This window comes from Coregonus clupeaformis, chromosome 1 (assembly GCF_020615455.1).
Source record: "Coregonus clupeaformis isolate EN_2021a chromosome 1, ASM2061545v1, whole genome shotgun sequence".
Lineage (NCBI taxonomy): Eukaryota > Metazoa > Chordata > Actinopteri > Salmoniformes > Salmonidae > Coregonus > Coregonus clupeaformis.
Genome location: NC_059192.1, coordinates 25,227,200 through 25,244,733, shown reverse-complemented (window position 1 = coordinate 25,244,733; position 17,534 = coordinate 25,227,200). Strand labels below are relative to the sequence as shown.

General features: G+C 44.0%; 1 protein-coding gene across 3 annotated transcripts in view; it reads right to left on the bottom strand.

Annotated features, from left to right (window-relative positions):
* The window catches only part of dcakd (dephospho-CoA kinase domain containing), a 31,746-nt gene extending 16,596 nt beyond the window's left edge, over positions 1-15,150 (bottom strand). Inside the window, exons 1-2 of one of the 3 annotated variants that reach the window (XM_041874000.1) lie at positions 14,823-15,150; positions 3,760-3,872 (exon numbers count right to left, since the gene is read on the bottom strand). In XM_041874000.1, coding sequence (XP_041729934.1) covers positions 3,760-3,871 — 112 coding nt within the window. In that variant the 5' untranslated portion in view covers position 3,872; positions 14,823-15,150. Of the gene's footprint in view, positions 1-3,759; positions 3,873-10,105; positions 10,186-14,822 lie in introns of those variants that run through there. The other 2 variants (XM_041874059.1, XM_045224293.1) reach the window with 2 other exon arrangements.
* Positions 15,151-17,534: the final 2,384 nt, after the last annotated feature.

Sequence of the window (17,534 nt, the reverse complement as noted above, 5' to 3'; positions counted from 1 at the left end):
CACTCGTGGAGTAGCGGCTTCTACTGCCCTTTTCAGAGGAACAGGAGTAGAGGATATCTGTAGAGCAGCATCCTGGTCGACGCCGTCTCCATTTATCCGTTTCTATCTCTTAGATATGTCTTCTAATTCTCTGGCTCGATCTGTACTCAGCGTGGCTGAAGGGAGATCTTGAGCAAGAAAGAGAGGAGAAGCAGGACTGTGGACACAGGTTTCCATCAGGTCCGCTTTGGTTAGGAAGACGTGTTTTTGACAGATGTGTTTTCTAACTCTTTGGCTCGGTCTGTACTCAGCATAGCTGAAGGGAGATATTGAGCTAGGAAGAGAGGGAAAAGCAGGACTATGGACAGGGTTTCCATCAGGTCCGCTTTGGATAGGAAAACATATTTTGTGGCATGAATCCTGACTGACAGGGTCAGTACAGTAGAGGCATGCGTTGATTAACAGAATGTGAGGTCATCTATCTGCTTGTTCAGTTAGTATGACTCATGTTTTTGTTCCTGCCCACTAATCTCTGGGATTCCATTGAGTGAGTGAGGCGGTCTACCACGTTTACAATGTAGAGTGACACTTGATGTCATTCCATTAGTGGTCAGTAGTGTTTTCACAGGATATTGAGGCACATCTATCTGCTAGTACAGATTAGTATGGCTTCTATTCTGGTGATCTGCCCACTAGTCATTGGCATTGCCATTGGACTAGGTGGGGCGGGTCTTTAACCGATGACGCGGTATATTGTGACGCCCGTAGGGGTTTTTAGTTGCAGTACTGCGGGACTCGGTTGCAGCCATTGCTAGGCCTGACTTTCTCGTTTCGATGGGAAGTGTTAGGCTCGGCAGGGAGTACATTTTGGAGCGCTACGCTCCGCCTTAAACCACTAGGAGCAGAGCTCCCCTATGGGGCTCCGCTCCACTCATAGAACTGGAGTTACACTCCGGTAACTAATCGGTTTTCCTCTAGGATTTTGTCTGTACTTAGCTCCATTCCATTTCTTTTTATCCTGAAAACTCCCCAGTCCTTAACAATTACAAGCATACCCATAACATGATGCAGCCACCACTATGTTTGAGTGGTACTGAGTGATGTGTTGGATTTGCCCCAAACATAACGCTTTGTATTCAGGACAAAAAGTTAATTGCTTTGCCACATTTTTTGCAGTATTACTTTAGTGCCTTATTGCAAACAGGATGCATGTTTTGGAATATTTTTATTCTGTACAGGCTTCCTTTTCACTTTTTTTTTTTACCCATCTACCAACAGGTGACCTTCTTTGCGCAGGCATGGGAAAACCTCCCTGGTCTTTGTGGTTGAATCAGTGTTTTAAATTCACTGTTCGACTTACAGATAAGTGTGTTTGTGTGGGGTACAGAGATTAGGTAGTCCTTCAAAAATCATGTTAAACACTATTATTGCACACACAGTGAGATCATTCAACTTATTATGTGACTTGTTAAGCACATTTTTCCTCCTGAACATATTTAGGCTTGCCATAACAAAGGGGTTGAATACTTATCGACTCAAGACATTTAAGCTTTTCATTTTGTATTAATTTGTAAACATTTCTAAAAACATAATTCCACTTTGACATTATGGGTAATTGTGTGTAGGCCAGTGACAAAAAAAACTCTGTTTAATCCATTTTAAATTCAGGCTGTAACACAACAAAATGTGTAAAAAGTCAAGTTGTGTGAATAGTTTCTGAAGGCACTGTAATTTAACAGTTCCATTTCACATCATGCTGTTTATAGAAATAATGTATTATACACTGAACAAAAAAATTTTACGCAACATGCAACAATTTCTAAGATTTTACTGAGTTACAGTTCATTTAAGGAAATCAGTCAATTGAAATAAATTCATTAGGCCCTAATCTATGGATTTCACATGATTGGGAATACAGATATGTATCTGTTGGTCACAGATACCTTTAAAAAAAAAAAAGGTAGGGGCGTAGATCAGAAAACCAGTCAGTATCTGGTGTGACCACCACTTGCCTCATGCAGCGCGACACATCTCGTTCACATAGAGTTGATCAGGCTGTTGATTGTGGCCTCTTCAATGGCTGTGCGAAGTTGCTGGATATTGGTGGGAACTGGAACACTTTGTCGTACACGTCAATCCAGAGCATTCCAAACATGCTCAACGCTTGACATGTCTGGTGAGCATGCAGGGCATGAAAGAACTGGGACATTTTCAGCTTCTAGGAATTTTGTGCAAATCCTTGCGACATGGGACCGAGTTGATGGCGGCAGATGAATGGCGCGTCAATGGGCCTCAGGATCTCGTCACGGTATCTCTGCATTCAAATTGCCATCAATAAAATGCAATTGTGTTCGTTGGCCGTAGCTTATGCCTACCTATAGCATAACCCCACCGCCATCAAGGGGCACTCTGTTCACAATGTTGACGTCAGTAAACCACACGACGCCATCTGCCCAGTACAGTTGAAACCGGGATTCATCCGTGAAGAGCACACTTCTCCAGCGTACCAGTGGCCATCGAAGGTGAGCATTTGCCCACTGAAGTCTGTTACGACACCGAACTGCGGTCAGGTCAAGACCTTGGTGAGGACGACGAGCACGCAGATGAGCTTCCCTGAGACTGTTTCTGACTGTTTGTGCAGAAATTCATCAGTTGTACAAACCCACAGTTTCATTAGCTGTCCGGGTGGCTGGTCTCAGACGATCCCGCTGGTGAAGAAGCCGGATGTGGAGGTCTTGGGATGGCGTGGTTACACGTGGTCTGCGGTTGTGACGCCGGTTGGACATATTGCCAAATTTTCTAAAACAATGTTGGAGGCGGCTTATGGTAGAGAAATTAACATTCAATTCTCTGGCAACAGCTCTAGTGGACATTCCTGCAGTCAGTATGCCAATTGCACACTCCCTCAAAACTTGAGACATCTGTGGCATTGTGTTGTGTGACAAAACATCACATTTTAGAGTGGCCTTCTATTGTCCCTAGCGCAAGGTGCACCTGTGTAATGAACATGCTATTTTATCAGCTTCTTGATATGCCACACCTGTCAGGTGGATGGATTATCTTGGCAATGGAGAAATGTTCACTAACAGGGATGTAAACAAATTTGTGCACAACATTTTAGAGAAATAAGCTTTTTGTGCATATGGAACATTTCGGGGATATTTTATTTCAGCTCATGAAACATGGGACCAACACTTTACATGGTTGCGTTTATTTTTGTTCAGTGTAATTTACCGGTTCCTCACAGTTACTTATCCCGAGAAAAGGGAGTGGGTTTGGGCCGGAAATCCCAGTAACTCTCGGTAACCTGGTTCCTGCTATTCAACCCTAGTGTTGTCAAAACAGACCCTTTAAATATGTCAACAGGACAGTTCTTTCAAAATGAGTCTGGATTGAATACGACTGATACACGATGGCATGACATCAGAGGAGGCTGGTGGGAGAAGCTATAGAAGGACGGGCTCATTGTAATGGCTGGAATGGAATATTTGGAATGGAGTCAAACATGTGGTTTCCATATGTTTGATAGCGTTCCATTAATTCCATTCCAGTCTTTACAATGAGCCTGTACTCCTATAGCTCCTCCCACCAGCCTCCTCTTCATGGCATAGTGATCAATACAAATAATTGGGGCACGCTCAAGTAAATTGTGCAATGACTTTAAACTGCACAATGGTTTTAAAATGAATGCAAATACAAGTGTGTGGAATGTCAAAATGGAGCCAATTTTGTGTGTGCGCGCGAGAGGAAAAAAATCCCTTTCAGCCCCATAGCCTGTACCTTTTCTAGCCACCACATCGGCATCGATGATGGGGCAGCCAAGCTCTCGCAGCAGAGAGGACACAGTGCTCTTCCCTGAGGCGATTCCTCCCGTCAACCCCACCAAAAACATCCTACAGAAACATGAAGATAGGTCAGAGTAGGTATTTGTATTTATTATGGATCCCCATTAGCTGCTGCCAAGGCAGCAGCTACTCTACCTGGGGTCCAACAAAATGTAGGCAGTTATACAATTTTTAAAACATTACAATACATTCACAACAGATTTCACAACACATTAAGTGTATGCCCTCAGGCATACTACTATACTACCACATATCTGTGTGTGTATGCTATCATGTGTGTGTATGCATGTGTCTGTGCCTGCATTTGTTTCTTCACAGTCCCCGCTGTTCCATAAGGTGTATTTTAATCTGTATTTTTTAAATCTGATTATTCTGCTTGCTTCATCATAGAGTTCCATGTAGTCATGGCTCTATGTAGTACTGTGCGCCTCCCATAGTCTGTTCTGGACTTGGGGACTGTGAAGAGACCTCTGGTGGCTTGTCTTGTGGGGTATGCATGGGTGTGCGAGCTGTGTGCCAGTAGTTCAAACAAACAGCTTGGTGCATTCAACATGTCAATTCCTCTCACAAATACAAGTAGTGATGAAGTCAATCTCTCCTCCACTTTGAGCCAGGAGAGATTGACATGCATATTATTAATGTTAGCACTCTGTGTACATCCAAGGGCCAGCCATGCTGCCCTGTTCTGAGCCAATTGCAATTTTCCTAAGTCCCTCTTTGTGGCACCTGACCACACTACTGAACAGTAGTCTAGGTGCGACAAAACTAGGGCCTGTAGGACCTGCCTTGTTGATAGTGTTGTTAAGAAGGCAGAGCAGCGCTTAATTATGGACATACTTCTCCCCATCTTAGCTACTGTTGTATCAATATGCTTTGACCATGACAGTTTACAATCCAGGGTTACTCCAAGCAGTTTAGTCACCTCAACTTGCTCAATTTCCACATTATTCATTACAAGATTGAGTTGAGGTTTAGTGAATGATTTGTCCCAAATACAATGCTTTTAGTTTTTGAAATATTTAGGACTAACATTCCTTGCCAACCATTCTGAAACTAACTGCAGCTCTTTGTTAAGCATTAAAGTCATTTCAGTCGCTGTAGTAGCTGACGTGTATAGTGTTGAGTCATCCGCATACATAGACACACTGGCTTTACTCAAAGCCAGTGTTGTTAGTGCTGGACCAAAAGCCTGCACACACTCCGGGGTCAAGTTTCCCCTAGGTACAGAACTAGGATCAGCTTCCCCTCACCCAATTCTAACCTTAACCATTAGTGTGAAAAACGCTAAAACAGACCAAAAATCAGCATCTAGAGCAGGGGTGTCAAACTCATTTGCCCCGCATTCGGTCTTCACAGAGGTCTGGAGGGCCGCACTGAAAATGTATTATATTTCCTAGCCGTCAAAATGTGCTAAGAAATTGTCCTCTATCTATCGCCTTTGGAATTTCCAATGCTCCCTGACTGTTTAGCTTTCATTTTGATGACTGTTAGCAAGCTGGAAAACGATTAGCCTACTATTGACTTTGTCCACCGGAAACACAAAGAGGCATTAGTGTGGCTGTCCATGTTGGTGTATGAGTGAGAAAGACAGAGGAGAACCAACCAGTAAAAAGCACAGCCCCCTTCAATATCGACGCATAGTGTAGACAACATCAACTTCACAGACTGAAGTCAGGAGGACTTCGAGTTAGGTGTCAGCCAGACTAAATCGTTTGAACAGAAGACTGTGGATTTAAAAAAAATTAAAACGTGTTTTTGATAGCGAGGGACACATTTAACCTGACGACTGGTACGTAGTGTTCCTAGAGATTATAGATGTGTTTTTGTTGACGGGAAACGTTTCTTTGGTGAAACCGGACACTTTAGGTTAGGATTAATATGGAGTTGGTCCCCCCTTTGCTGCTATAACAGCCTACACTCTTCTGGGATGGCTTTCCACTAGACGTTGGAACATTGCTGCAGGGACTTGCTTCCATTCAGCCACAAGAGCATTAGTGAGGTCGGGCACTGATGTTGGGCGATTAGGTCTGGCTCGCAGTCGGCTTCGATGGGGTTGAGGTCAGGCCTCTGTGCAGGCCAGTCAAGTTCTTCCACACCGATCTTGACAAACCATTTCTGTATGGACCTCACTTTGTGCACGGGGGCACTGTCATGCTGAAACAGGAAAGGGCCTTCCCCAAACTGTTGCAACAAAGTTGGAAGCACAGAATTATCTAGAATGTCATTGTATGCTGTAGCGTTAAGATTTCCCTTGACTGGAACTAAGGGGCCTAGACGGAACCATGAAAAACAGCCCCAGACCATTATTCCTCCTCCACCAAACTTCACAGTTGGCACTATGCATTGGGGCAGGTAGTGTTCTCCTGGCATCCGCCAAACCCAGATTCGTCCATCAGCCTGCCAGATGGTGAAGCGTGATTCATCACTCCAGAGAACGCGTTTCCACTGCTCCAGAGTCCAATTGCGGCGAGCTTTACACCACTCCAGCCGACGCTTGGCATTGCGCATGGTGATCTTAGGCTTGTGTGCGGCTGCTCGGCCATGGAAACCCATTTCATGAAGCTCCCGACGAACAGTTCTTGTGCTGACGTTGCTTCCAGAGGCAGTTTGGAACTCGGTAGTGAGTGTTGCAACCGAGGACAGATGATTTTTACGCGCTTCAGCACTCTGCGGTCCTGTTCTGTGAGCTTGTGTGGCATACCACTTTGCGGCTGAGCTGTTGTTGCTCCCAGATGTTTCCACTTCACAAGAACAGCACTTACAGTTGACCGGGGCAGCTCTAGCAGGGCAGAAATTTGACGAACTGACTTGTTGGAAAGGTGGCATCCTACTGTATGACGGTGCCACATTGAAAGTCACTGAACTCCTCAGTAAGGCCATTCTACTGCCAATGTTTGTCTATGGAGATTGCATGGCTGTGTGCTCAATGTTATACACCTGTCAGCAACGGGTGTGGCTGAAATAGCCGAATCCACTAATTTTAAGGGGTGACCACATACTTCTGTATACATAGTGTATCTTTTGGCCGGGGTGTTTTGTTAAGAGCCCCAAAGCTTATTCTGAGCGTTAACGCGCATCGCTTGTGTATGGTTTTGGAAACATAAGGAACGTACCGTTCATATCCGCGAGAAATCATGTTAAAAAAACAAAAGGTCAAATTACTACACACCTTTATAGGGTTAGTGTTCCCACACGGCCATATCTCCATGTTACAGCGCTTGTTTTTACGGAAGGCAGACAGAAGACAGAATTGACCACCAGTGCTAATTATCTATCTAGCATGCTCGAAACCCTGTGTGTAAGCGTAACTAGGGAGGAAGTGTAGTGGAAGTGTAGTTTGTCGGCTGGAGGCACACAGCCATATGGATATGTGCAAACCTGCTACGGGGGGCCAGTATAAAAAATAAAATAAAATAAAAACATGTATGCATGCACTCACTAACTGTAAGTCTCTCTGGTTAAGAGCGTCTGCTAAATGACTAAAATGTAAATAAGTATATATTTTTTATTTGAACGATTATTTCTTGCTGATATGAAAGATAAGTTCCATGTTTCGAAAACCATATCGCAAGCGATGATTATTGATGTTTCTAAATGTTAAAACAGAGCGTCGGGATTGTAGTTCACATGGTCCCACCGGTAAACTGTGCTTATAGCTGAGAAACCTTGGGATAAGGCAAAATGCCTTGTTAATGTGTTTTGTTCTCGAGAGCAACTGCACACCCAGTAGCTGTCCAGGACTGGAGTTGGAGACCCCAGACAGGCCTGTGTCAGACTGAGTTGATCAACATGAAGGCTAATGTGCATAATCTGCATCAAAACAAGGGTCAACATTTTTATTTTATTAGGATCCCCATTACAGAAAGTATTCATACCCCATGACTTATTCCACATTTTGTTGTGTTACAGCCTGAATTCAAAATGGATTACATTGATTTGTTTTCCTCACCCATCTACACACAATACCCCATAATGACAAAGTGAAAATGTTTTTAAAAAATTGCACATTTTTTGACAATTAAATACAGAAATATCTAATTTACATAAGTATTCACAGCCCCTTTGCTATGTTACTCCAAATTGAGCTCAGATGCATCCAATTACCATCCTTGAGATGTCACTACAACTTGGAGTCCACCTATGGCCAATTCAATTGTTTGGACATGATTTAGAAAGAAACACCTGTCTACATAAGCTCCCACAGTTGACAGTGCATGTCAGAGAAGAAACTATACCATGAAGTCAAGGAACTATCCATAGATCGCTGAGATAGAACTGTGATTTATCTGGGGAAGGGCACAAAACAATTTCTAGAGTGTTGAAAGTTTACAACAGCACAGTGGTCTCCATCATCGGGACTCTGCCTAGAGCCTGCCGTCCGACCGACCAAACTGAGCAACCGGTCAAGAAGGACCTCGTTCAGTGAGTTGACCAAGAACCACTGACAGAACTACAGAGTTCCTTGGCTGAGATAGGAGAACCTGCCAGAAGGACAACAGTCTCTACAGCACTTCACCAATCTGGGCCTCATGGAATAGTAGCCAGACGGAAGCCACTGCTGAGAAAAAAGCACGACGAGAGCATTAGGCAAAAGATTATGTGGTCTGATAAGACAAAAAAATTAAAAGGAAATGTCTGGAGAAAACCAGGCACAGCTCATCAACCATCTAACACCATCCCTACTGTGAAGAATGATGGTGGCAGCATCATGCTATGGGGATGCTTTTCAGCGGCAGGGACTAGGAAACTGGATAGAGGGAACAATGAATGCAGCCAAATACAGGCAAATCCTTGATGAGAACCTGCTTCAGAGTGCAAACGCCTTAGACTGGGGCGAAGATATACATTCCAACAGGAAAATGACCCCAAGCATGCAGTCAACGCAATGCTGGAATGGCTTCAGAACAAGAATGTGACAGTCCTCCAGTGGCCCAGCTAAAGCCCAGACTTGAATCCCATTGAAAATCTGTGGAAAGACGAAGATTGCTGTTCACTGCCGCTCCCCATCTAACTTAACAGAGCTTGAGAAGATCTGCAGGGAAGAATAGGAGAAAATATCCAAATCCAGATGTGCAAAGCTGATACAAACATACCCAAGATGACTCAAAGCTGTAATCGCCACCAAAGGTGCTTCTACAAAGTATTGCCTATTTAATGTAAATTACATTTCTGTATTTCATTTTCAATAAATTTGTCAAAATGTCTAAAAACATGTTTTCACTTTGTCATTATGGGGTATTGTGTGTGTGGATGGGTGAGATTTATTTTTTAATCAATTTTGAATTCAGGCTGTAACACAACAAAATGTGGAATAAGTCAAGGGGCATGAATACTTTCTGAAGGCATTATAGCTGGATTTCCACTAGTTACCACAGCCACAAAGTCAAAATTGCTTTTTGGTATTCATTTAAGGTTAGGCATAAGTTTAGCAGTGTGGTTAGGTTTGAAATCACATTTTAAGAAGATAAATTGTAGAAATAGGTGGGGTTTATTACTTTATGGCAACCCTGTCGCCACACCCGTCGCTATGGGCGGGCCCCCAAAAATGCTTGTCCCCCCCCCCACTTGAGGGAATGTATTATTAAATATACGTACTGTAGGCTAATAATAATTGTGCCCTGCCCTCCCATGCATTCCATATGCCCCCCTTAAGACTGAGGTCTGGCGACGGGTCTGCCTGTAGCTCAGCATTTGCCAAACTCGGTCCTCGGGACCCCAAGGGGTGCACGTTTTGGTTTTTGCCCTAGCACTACACAGCTTATTAAAATAGTCAACTTATCATCCAGCTTTGATTATTTGAATAAGCGGTGTAGTGATAGGCCAACAACCAAAACGTGCACCCCTTGGGGTCCCCAGGACCAAGTTTGGGAAACGCTGCTGTAGCTGTTGCAAAAGTAGCAGCGACTCTTCCTGGGGTCAAAACGCCCCCTACTGGTAACACATGAGACAGGAAGTTGCTTTCTGGAATAAATACACCTCACGTTACAGATTCATTGTGGTTTGGTGTAATGTCACTTTAAATGAACTATTTGCTTTCATTTACATTATATTTTCGTCATTTAGCAGACCTTTCATTACATGAATTTTAATTAATGTTGAATAGTAGTAGTGCAGTCTTGTTTCTGTCGTGTGTCTGTAAATAGCCTGTAAATAGCCTGTAAATACCCAGTTTTTTGTATTTTTCGTACATATTTCCCTATCAGACTTTTCATCCTTCTACAAAATATACTTTCCTGCAACCTGCCTCACTCAATGTGGAACGGATTCTATTATTGACTTACCTTTTATCCAGAATCTAGAATCTCCAGTTGAAACTAGCTAGCCAGCTAACTAGCTACTTGCTATTAGCCACGGCTAGAACATAGGATTTTTTTCCGCAGGATTAATTTTAATCACTGGACATTGATCACCGGATATTCGGCCAGTCTGCACAGCGCGTTATCGACCCAGAACATATCAGTTTTTCCGCGGAATCACTGATTCACTGGAACTTTAACTCCGGATTCATCGCTTCCAGCTGGCTACAACAAAACGGACGCTGTGGTCTGGCTAATCAACCTGAGCTAGGCCCATCTCCCGGCTATCTACCTCTCTATCAACTGGACGGGACCACCTAGGATTGACGCGGAGCCCCGCCGATCCTACACGACTGGTCTGCCGACGAAATCGTCTGATGTGGTTACGACGTAACCACGAAGATTCCATCCATCTGCTAGCCCTGGCCCGTTAGCACACGCTTACTCACTAAACTGAACTAGCTACTTGCTATTGGCCACAGCTGGCGGTGTTTCACCCAGAACATTTGATTTTTTTTTCCGCGGGATTGGTTTTAATCACTGGACATTGATCGCCGGATATTCGGACAGTCAGCACTGCGCGTTGTCGACCCAGAACATATCAGTTTTTCCGTCGCTACCAGCTGGCTACAACAAAACGGACGTAGCACACGCTAGCCGTGGCCTCTTGCTCACTGGCGCTTCACCACCGGACCTTGTGATAACTCAGCTATACAGCTGATATCTGCTGGACTGTTCCTTTTTACGGTACTACATCCTGTTTATGTTTAGCCTCAGCCCAAACATGGTTAGTTTATTGTTGTTTCGGTTATTTCTAATTGTACTATATCACTGTAGACCCCCAGCCTAGCTGAACCTGCCTTGGTTAGCCCCTTTGTCCCTCCACCCATACACTCAGAGACCGAATCAATTTATGCCTCTAGAGATACTATCTCTTTCATTGTTACCCAACGCTTAGGTTTACCTCCACTTTACTCATATCCTTCCATATCCTTGTCTGTTCATAATGCCCTGAATCTTTTCTATAACACCCGGAAATCTGCCCCCTTTATTCTATGTACCCAACGCACTAGAAGACCAGTTCTTAAAGCCTTTAGCCGTATCCTTATTCTAGTCCTCCTCTGTTCCTCTGGTGATGTAGAGGCTAACCCAGGCCCTGTAGCCCCCAGTATCACTCCTACTCCCCAGGAGCTATCATTTGTTGACTTCTGTAATCGCAAAAGTCTGGGTTTCTTGCACATAAATATCAGAAGTCTACTTCCTAAGTTTGAGTTATTCACTGCGTTAGCACACTCTGCCAACCCTGATGTTCTAGCAGTGTCTGAATCCTGGCTCAGGAAGGCCACCAAAAATTCTGAAATTTCCATCCCCAACTATAACATTTTCCGTCTAGATAGAACTGCCAAAGGGGGTGGAGTTGCAATCTACTGTAGAGATAGCCTGCAGAGCTCTATCATACTATCCAGGTCTGTGCCCAAACAGTTTGAGCTTCTACTTCTAAAAATCCACCTTTCCAGAAATAAGTCTCTCACTGTTGCCGCTTGCTACAGACCCCCTCAGCCCCCCAGCTGTGCCCTGGACACCATATGTGAATTGATTGCCCCCATTTATCCTCTGAGTTTGTACTGCTTGGTGACCTAAATTGGGATATGCTTAATACCCCAGCCATCCTACAATCCAAGCTAGATGCCCTCAACCTCACGCAAATTATCAACGAACCTACCAGGTACAACCCTAAATCCTTAAACATGGGTACCCTCATAGATATCATCCTGACTAATATACCCTCTAAATACACCTCAGCTGTCTTCAACCAGGATCTCAGCGATCACTGCCTTATTGCCTGCGTCCGTAACGGGTCCGCGGTCAAACGACCACCCCTCATCACTGTCAAACGCTCCCTAAAACACTTTAGCGAGGAGGCCTTCCTAATTGACCTGGCCCAGGTATCCTGGATGGATATAGATCTCATTCCGTCAGTAGAGGATGCCTGGTTGTTCCTTAAAAGTAATTTCCTCTCAATCTTAAATAAACATGCCCCATTCAAAAAATACAGAACTAAGAACCGATATAGCCCCTGGTTCTCCTCAGACTTGACTGCCCTTGACCAGCACAAAAACATCCTGTGGCGTACAGCATTAGCATCAAATAGCCCCCGCGATATGCAACTTTTCAGGGAAGTTAGGAACCAATATACACAAGCAGTCAGGAAAGCAAAGGCTAACTTTTTCAAACAGAAATTTGCATCCTGTAGCACTAACTCCAAAAAGTTTTGGGACACTGTAAAGTCCATGGAGAATAAGAGCACTTCCTCCCAGCTGCCCACTGCACTGAGGCTAGGAAACACTATCACCACCGATAAATCTACAATAATCGAGAATTTCAACAAGCATTTTGCTACAGCTGGCCATGCTTTCCATCTGGCTACCACTAACCCGGCCACCAACTCTGCACCCTCTGCTGCAACTTGCCCATGCCCCCCCGCTTCTCCTTCACACAAATTCAGACAGTTGATGTTTTGAAAGCGCTGCAAAATCTGGACCCCTACAAATCAGCTGGGCTAGACAATCTGGACCCTTTCTTCCTAAAACTAGCCGCCGAAATTGTCGCAACCCCTATTACTAGTCTGTTCAACCTCTCTTTCATAACGTCTGAGATCCCCAGAGATTGGAAAGCTGCCTCGGTCATCCCCCTCTTCAAAGGGGGTGACACTCTAGATCCAAACTGCTACAGACCTATATCCATCCTGCCCTGCCTTTCGAAAGTATTCGAAAGCCAAGTTAACAAACAGATCATCGACCATTTCGAATACCACCGTACCTTCTCCGCTATGCAATCCGGTTTCCGAGCTGGTCACGGGTGCACTTCAGCCACGCTCAAGGTCCTAAACGATATTATAACCGCGATTGATAATAGACAGTACTGTGCAGCCGTCTTCATCGACCTGGCCAAGGCTTTCGACTCTGTCAACCACCGCATTCTTATTGGCAGACTAAATAGCCTTGGTTTCTCAAATGACTGCCTCGCCTGGTTCACCAACTACTTCTCAGATAGAGTTCAGTGTGTCAAATCGGAGGGCCTGTTGTCTGGACCTATGGCAGTCTCTATGGGGGTGCCACAGGGTTCAATTCTTGGGCCGACACTTTTCTCCGTGTATATCAATGATGTCGCTCTTGCTGCTGGTGACTCTCAGATCCACCTCTACGCAGACGACACCATTTTGTATACATCTGGCCCTTCATTGGACACTGTGTTAACAAACCTCCAAACGAGCTTCAATGCCATACAACAATCCTTCAGTAGCCTTCAACTGCTCTTAAACACTAGTAAAACTAAATGCATGCTTTTCAATCGAACGCTGCTAGCACCCGCCCACCCGACTAGAATCACCACTCTCGACGGGTCTGACCTAGAGTATGTGGACAACTACAAATATCTAGGTGTCTGGTTAGACTGTAAACTCAACTTCCAGACTCACATAAAGAATCTCCAATCCAAAGTTAAATCTAGAATCGGCTTCCTATTTCGCAACAAAGCCTCCTTCACTCATGCTGCCAAACATGCCCTCGTAAAACTGACTATCCTACCGATCCTTGACTTCGGCGATGTCATTTACAAAATAGCCTCCAACACTCTACTCAGCAAATTGGATGTAGTCTATCACAGTGCCATCCGTTTTGTCTCCAAAGCCCCATACACTACCCACCACTGTGACCTGTACGCTCTTGTTGGCTGGTCCTCACTACATGTTCGTCGTCAAACCCACTGGCTCCAGGCCATCTATAAATCACTGCTAGGCAAATCCCCGCCCTATCTTAGCTCATTGGTCACCATAGCAGCACCCACCCGTAGTCTGCGCTCCAGCAGGTATATCTCACTGGTCATTCCCAAAGCCAACACCTCCTTTGGCCGCCATTCCTTCCAGTTCTCTGCTGCCAATGACTGGAACGAATTGCAAAAATCTCTGAAGCTGGAGACTCTTATCTCCCTCAATAACTTTAAGCATCAGTTGTCAGAGCACCTTACCGATCACTGCACCTGTACACAGCCCATCTGAAATTAGCCCACCCAACTACCTCATCCCTATATTGTTATTTAATTTGCTCTTTTGCACCCCAGTATCTCTATTTGCACATAATCTCTTGCACATCTAGCATTCCAGTGTTAATACTATTGTAATTATTCTGCACTATAGCCCATTTATTGCCTTACCTCCATAACTTGCTACATTTGCACACACTGTATATATATTTTCTGTTGTATTTTCTGACTTTATGTTTTTTTTTTCTTTACCCCATATGTAACTCTGTGTTGTTTTTATTGCACTACTTTGCTTTATCTTGGCCAGGTCGCAGTTGTAAATGAGAACCTGTTCTCAACTGGCTTACCTGGTTAAATAAAGGTGAAATAAAAAAAAATAAAATTAGCTAGCAAGCTAATGTATCAGGGCTTCACTTGAACTGACTATTGCATGCTGTTCATTGCATGTGTGATGTGGATAGTTGAAATACCTTCTCATGGCTAACATTACAGACGTGACACAGCAATTACCTTTACCTTGTTTGCATAACATAAACTAACGTTACATTTGAAGTTAGCCTAACGTTCGTTGCAGATAACCATGGATGTGATCAGATGAACATGGATGTGAGCAAGTTTAGAAATTGTGATTAATCAGTAAACATATATTTTATTAACTTACTTTTGATCTCAGCAGTCCTTTCTCTCAATGAAAAAGTATGCAGGGGGTACGTTAGGGCAATCTGGTCCAAGAGACTGCACTGCAGCTAGCTATAACGTTAGCTCGCTAGCTGACGTTAGTTGTTAACTAGCCTTGTTCTTGTTGGATAAAACGTTTTCAAAACCATACCTATTTTCTCCAATAAGTCTGTACAGCCACTGCCATCTCGGTCACAGACATTAAGCATACAGTTGTCGACGATTTCAGTGCAATACAAGCCCAGCTTGACGAAAGTTGACAGTGTTTGGTTACGTTAGGTCAAAGATTTGTATAACTAACCCACATCAGATCAGTGTCTCGTCCGCAACAATAAAAAAGTACGTCCGGGTCACGGAATTAGGAAATGTTCAAAATAAAAGTCCCTCACGTAATAGTAGAAAAGTGTCAATAGCCTGTTTTTATTCATGGTACATGAAAAATAATTGTCAAAACATTAACAATTATTCATATTTGTTCATATTTAAGTGACATTTGAATTAAATTAGGGTTTTAAAACATGTTTAAAGGTCAAATAAATGCCCCCAAAGCAAATCACTGTATATGGAAAACATATTGGCTTACAGAGCAAAAATTATTCTTGGTGCTGCAGTAAAAGTATTGTAGGGAATACTCAGTAGGGTCTGTAGAAGGTATATGGTGTCATTTCATGGGGCTCTGAATAATATGGAGTGTTGCTGGCCTTTTACTCCACACATTCCATAGGCCACAATGCAAATCAATGTATACGGAATACATATTGGCTTATAGAGCAAAACTTATTCTAGTAGGCAATACTCAGTAGGGTATGTAGAATGTATACATGCTGTAATTTCATGGGGCTCTGAATAATACAGAGTGTCTCCTTATTTTCTCAGCATTTATGCACTGTCCAGACCACAAATTAGGTTTTTAAATTCCTCACAATGATTTCATGAGGAAGCAAGGTTGTCCAGATCTCCAGGGCCCCCACTTCTAGTGGATACCCATTAGGGGGGAGGTCTGGTTTTGGTGGAGGGACTGGAGGGGGCAGGAAGCAGGGTAAGGTCAGGGAGTGGTCAGGGGGAGAAAGAGGCAGGAAGCAGGGTAAGGTCAGGGGGAGAAGGGGGCAGGAAGCAGGGTAAGGTCAGGGGGAGAAGGGGGCAGGCAGCAGGGTACGGTCAGGGAGTGGTCAGGGGAGAAGGGGGCAGGAAGCAGGGTAAGGTCAGGGGGAGAAAGGGGCAGGAAGCAGGGTAAGGTCAGGGGGAGAAGGGGGAGAAGGGGGCAGGAAGCAGGGTAAGGTCAGGGGGAGAAGGGGGCAGGAAGCAGGGTAAGGTCAGGGGGAGAAGGGGGCAGGCAGCAGGGTAAGGTCAGGGGGAGAAGGGGGCATGAAGCAGGGTAAGGTCAGGGGGAGAAGGGGGCAGGCAGCAGGGTAAGGTCAGGGGGGAGAAGGGGGCAGGCAGCAGGGTAAGGTCAGGGGGAGAAGGGGGCAGGCAGCAGGGTAAGGTCAGGGCATGCTCAGACACTGAAAGAGAGGACACAGATACCTCTGGATTATCCTGCTATTTCATTTGCAATTCATTCTGTTATGCAGCACAATGAAAACATTGATAATGCATTTTGGAAGGAAATTGCCCAAATTCTGCAATGGCCAACTGCTACAAAAAACACAGAAAGTATTAGTGTCAGGTGGCTTAAGTGGCTGTGGAAAGATGAGAATGGCGATATAGGCCTATGCGCTGTGTTATGCAGCTAAAAGGAAGGAGTAGGCAGGTAGCGTAAGGTGGTGAGGCAAGAACTATGTACAGTGGTGGAGTCTGTGCCAGACACTGGTGTAATCAAGTGCATGAATTAATTGAGTCACAGGAAGGAGTAGTAAAGGGTGGACCTAGGGCCATAGTAGGAGATGACCGTACTGATAGTGATGCTGTTGTCTGTGGTGATAGACTTAACTGTGGAGTTGACCGTACTGATAAAGGCATAGATCAGAATAATTTGACACAACAGATTATAAATGCTGTTGAACCACCAAATTTGACAAATAAATTATATGGGGATGGTCGTGATGTTGGGGAGCACCAGAGAGTTAAGACTTGGAAAGGGGAAAAAATAAATGTTTGGATTATCATGTTATTTCAATGGCAATACATGCCGTCATGCAGTATAATGAAACATTTGATTTCCAATTTTGGGAGGAAGTTGCCAAAACTTTGCAATGGCCAACAAGAAGAACCATTAAAAAAAAAAAAATATATATATATATATATATATATATTTCACCTTTATTTAACCAGGTAAGCCAGTTGAGAACAAGTTCTCATTTACAACTGCGACCTGGCCAAGATAAAGCAAAGCAGTGCGATAAAAAACAACACAGAGTTACATATGGAATAAACAAAACGTACAGTCAATAACTATATAATAATAAATCTATATACAGTGTGTGCAAATGTAGTAAGTTATGGAGGTAAGGCAATAAATAGGCCATAGTGCAAAATAATTACAATTTAGTATTAACACTTGAGTGATAGATGTTCAGAAGATGTGCAAATAGAGATACTGGGGTGCAAATGAGCAAAATTAATAACAATATGGGGATGAGGTAGTTGGGTGGGCTAATTATAGATGGGCTGTGTACATGTGCAGTAATCGGTAAGCTGCTCTGACAACTGATGCTTAAAGTTAGTGAGGGAGATAAGTGTCTCCAGCTTCAGAGAT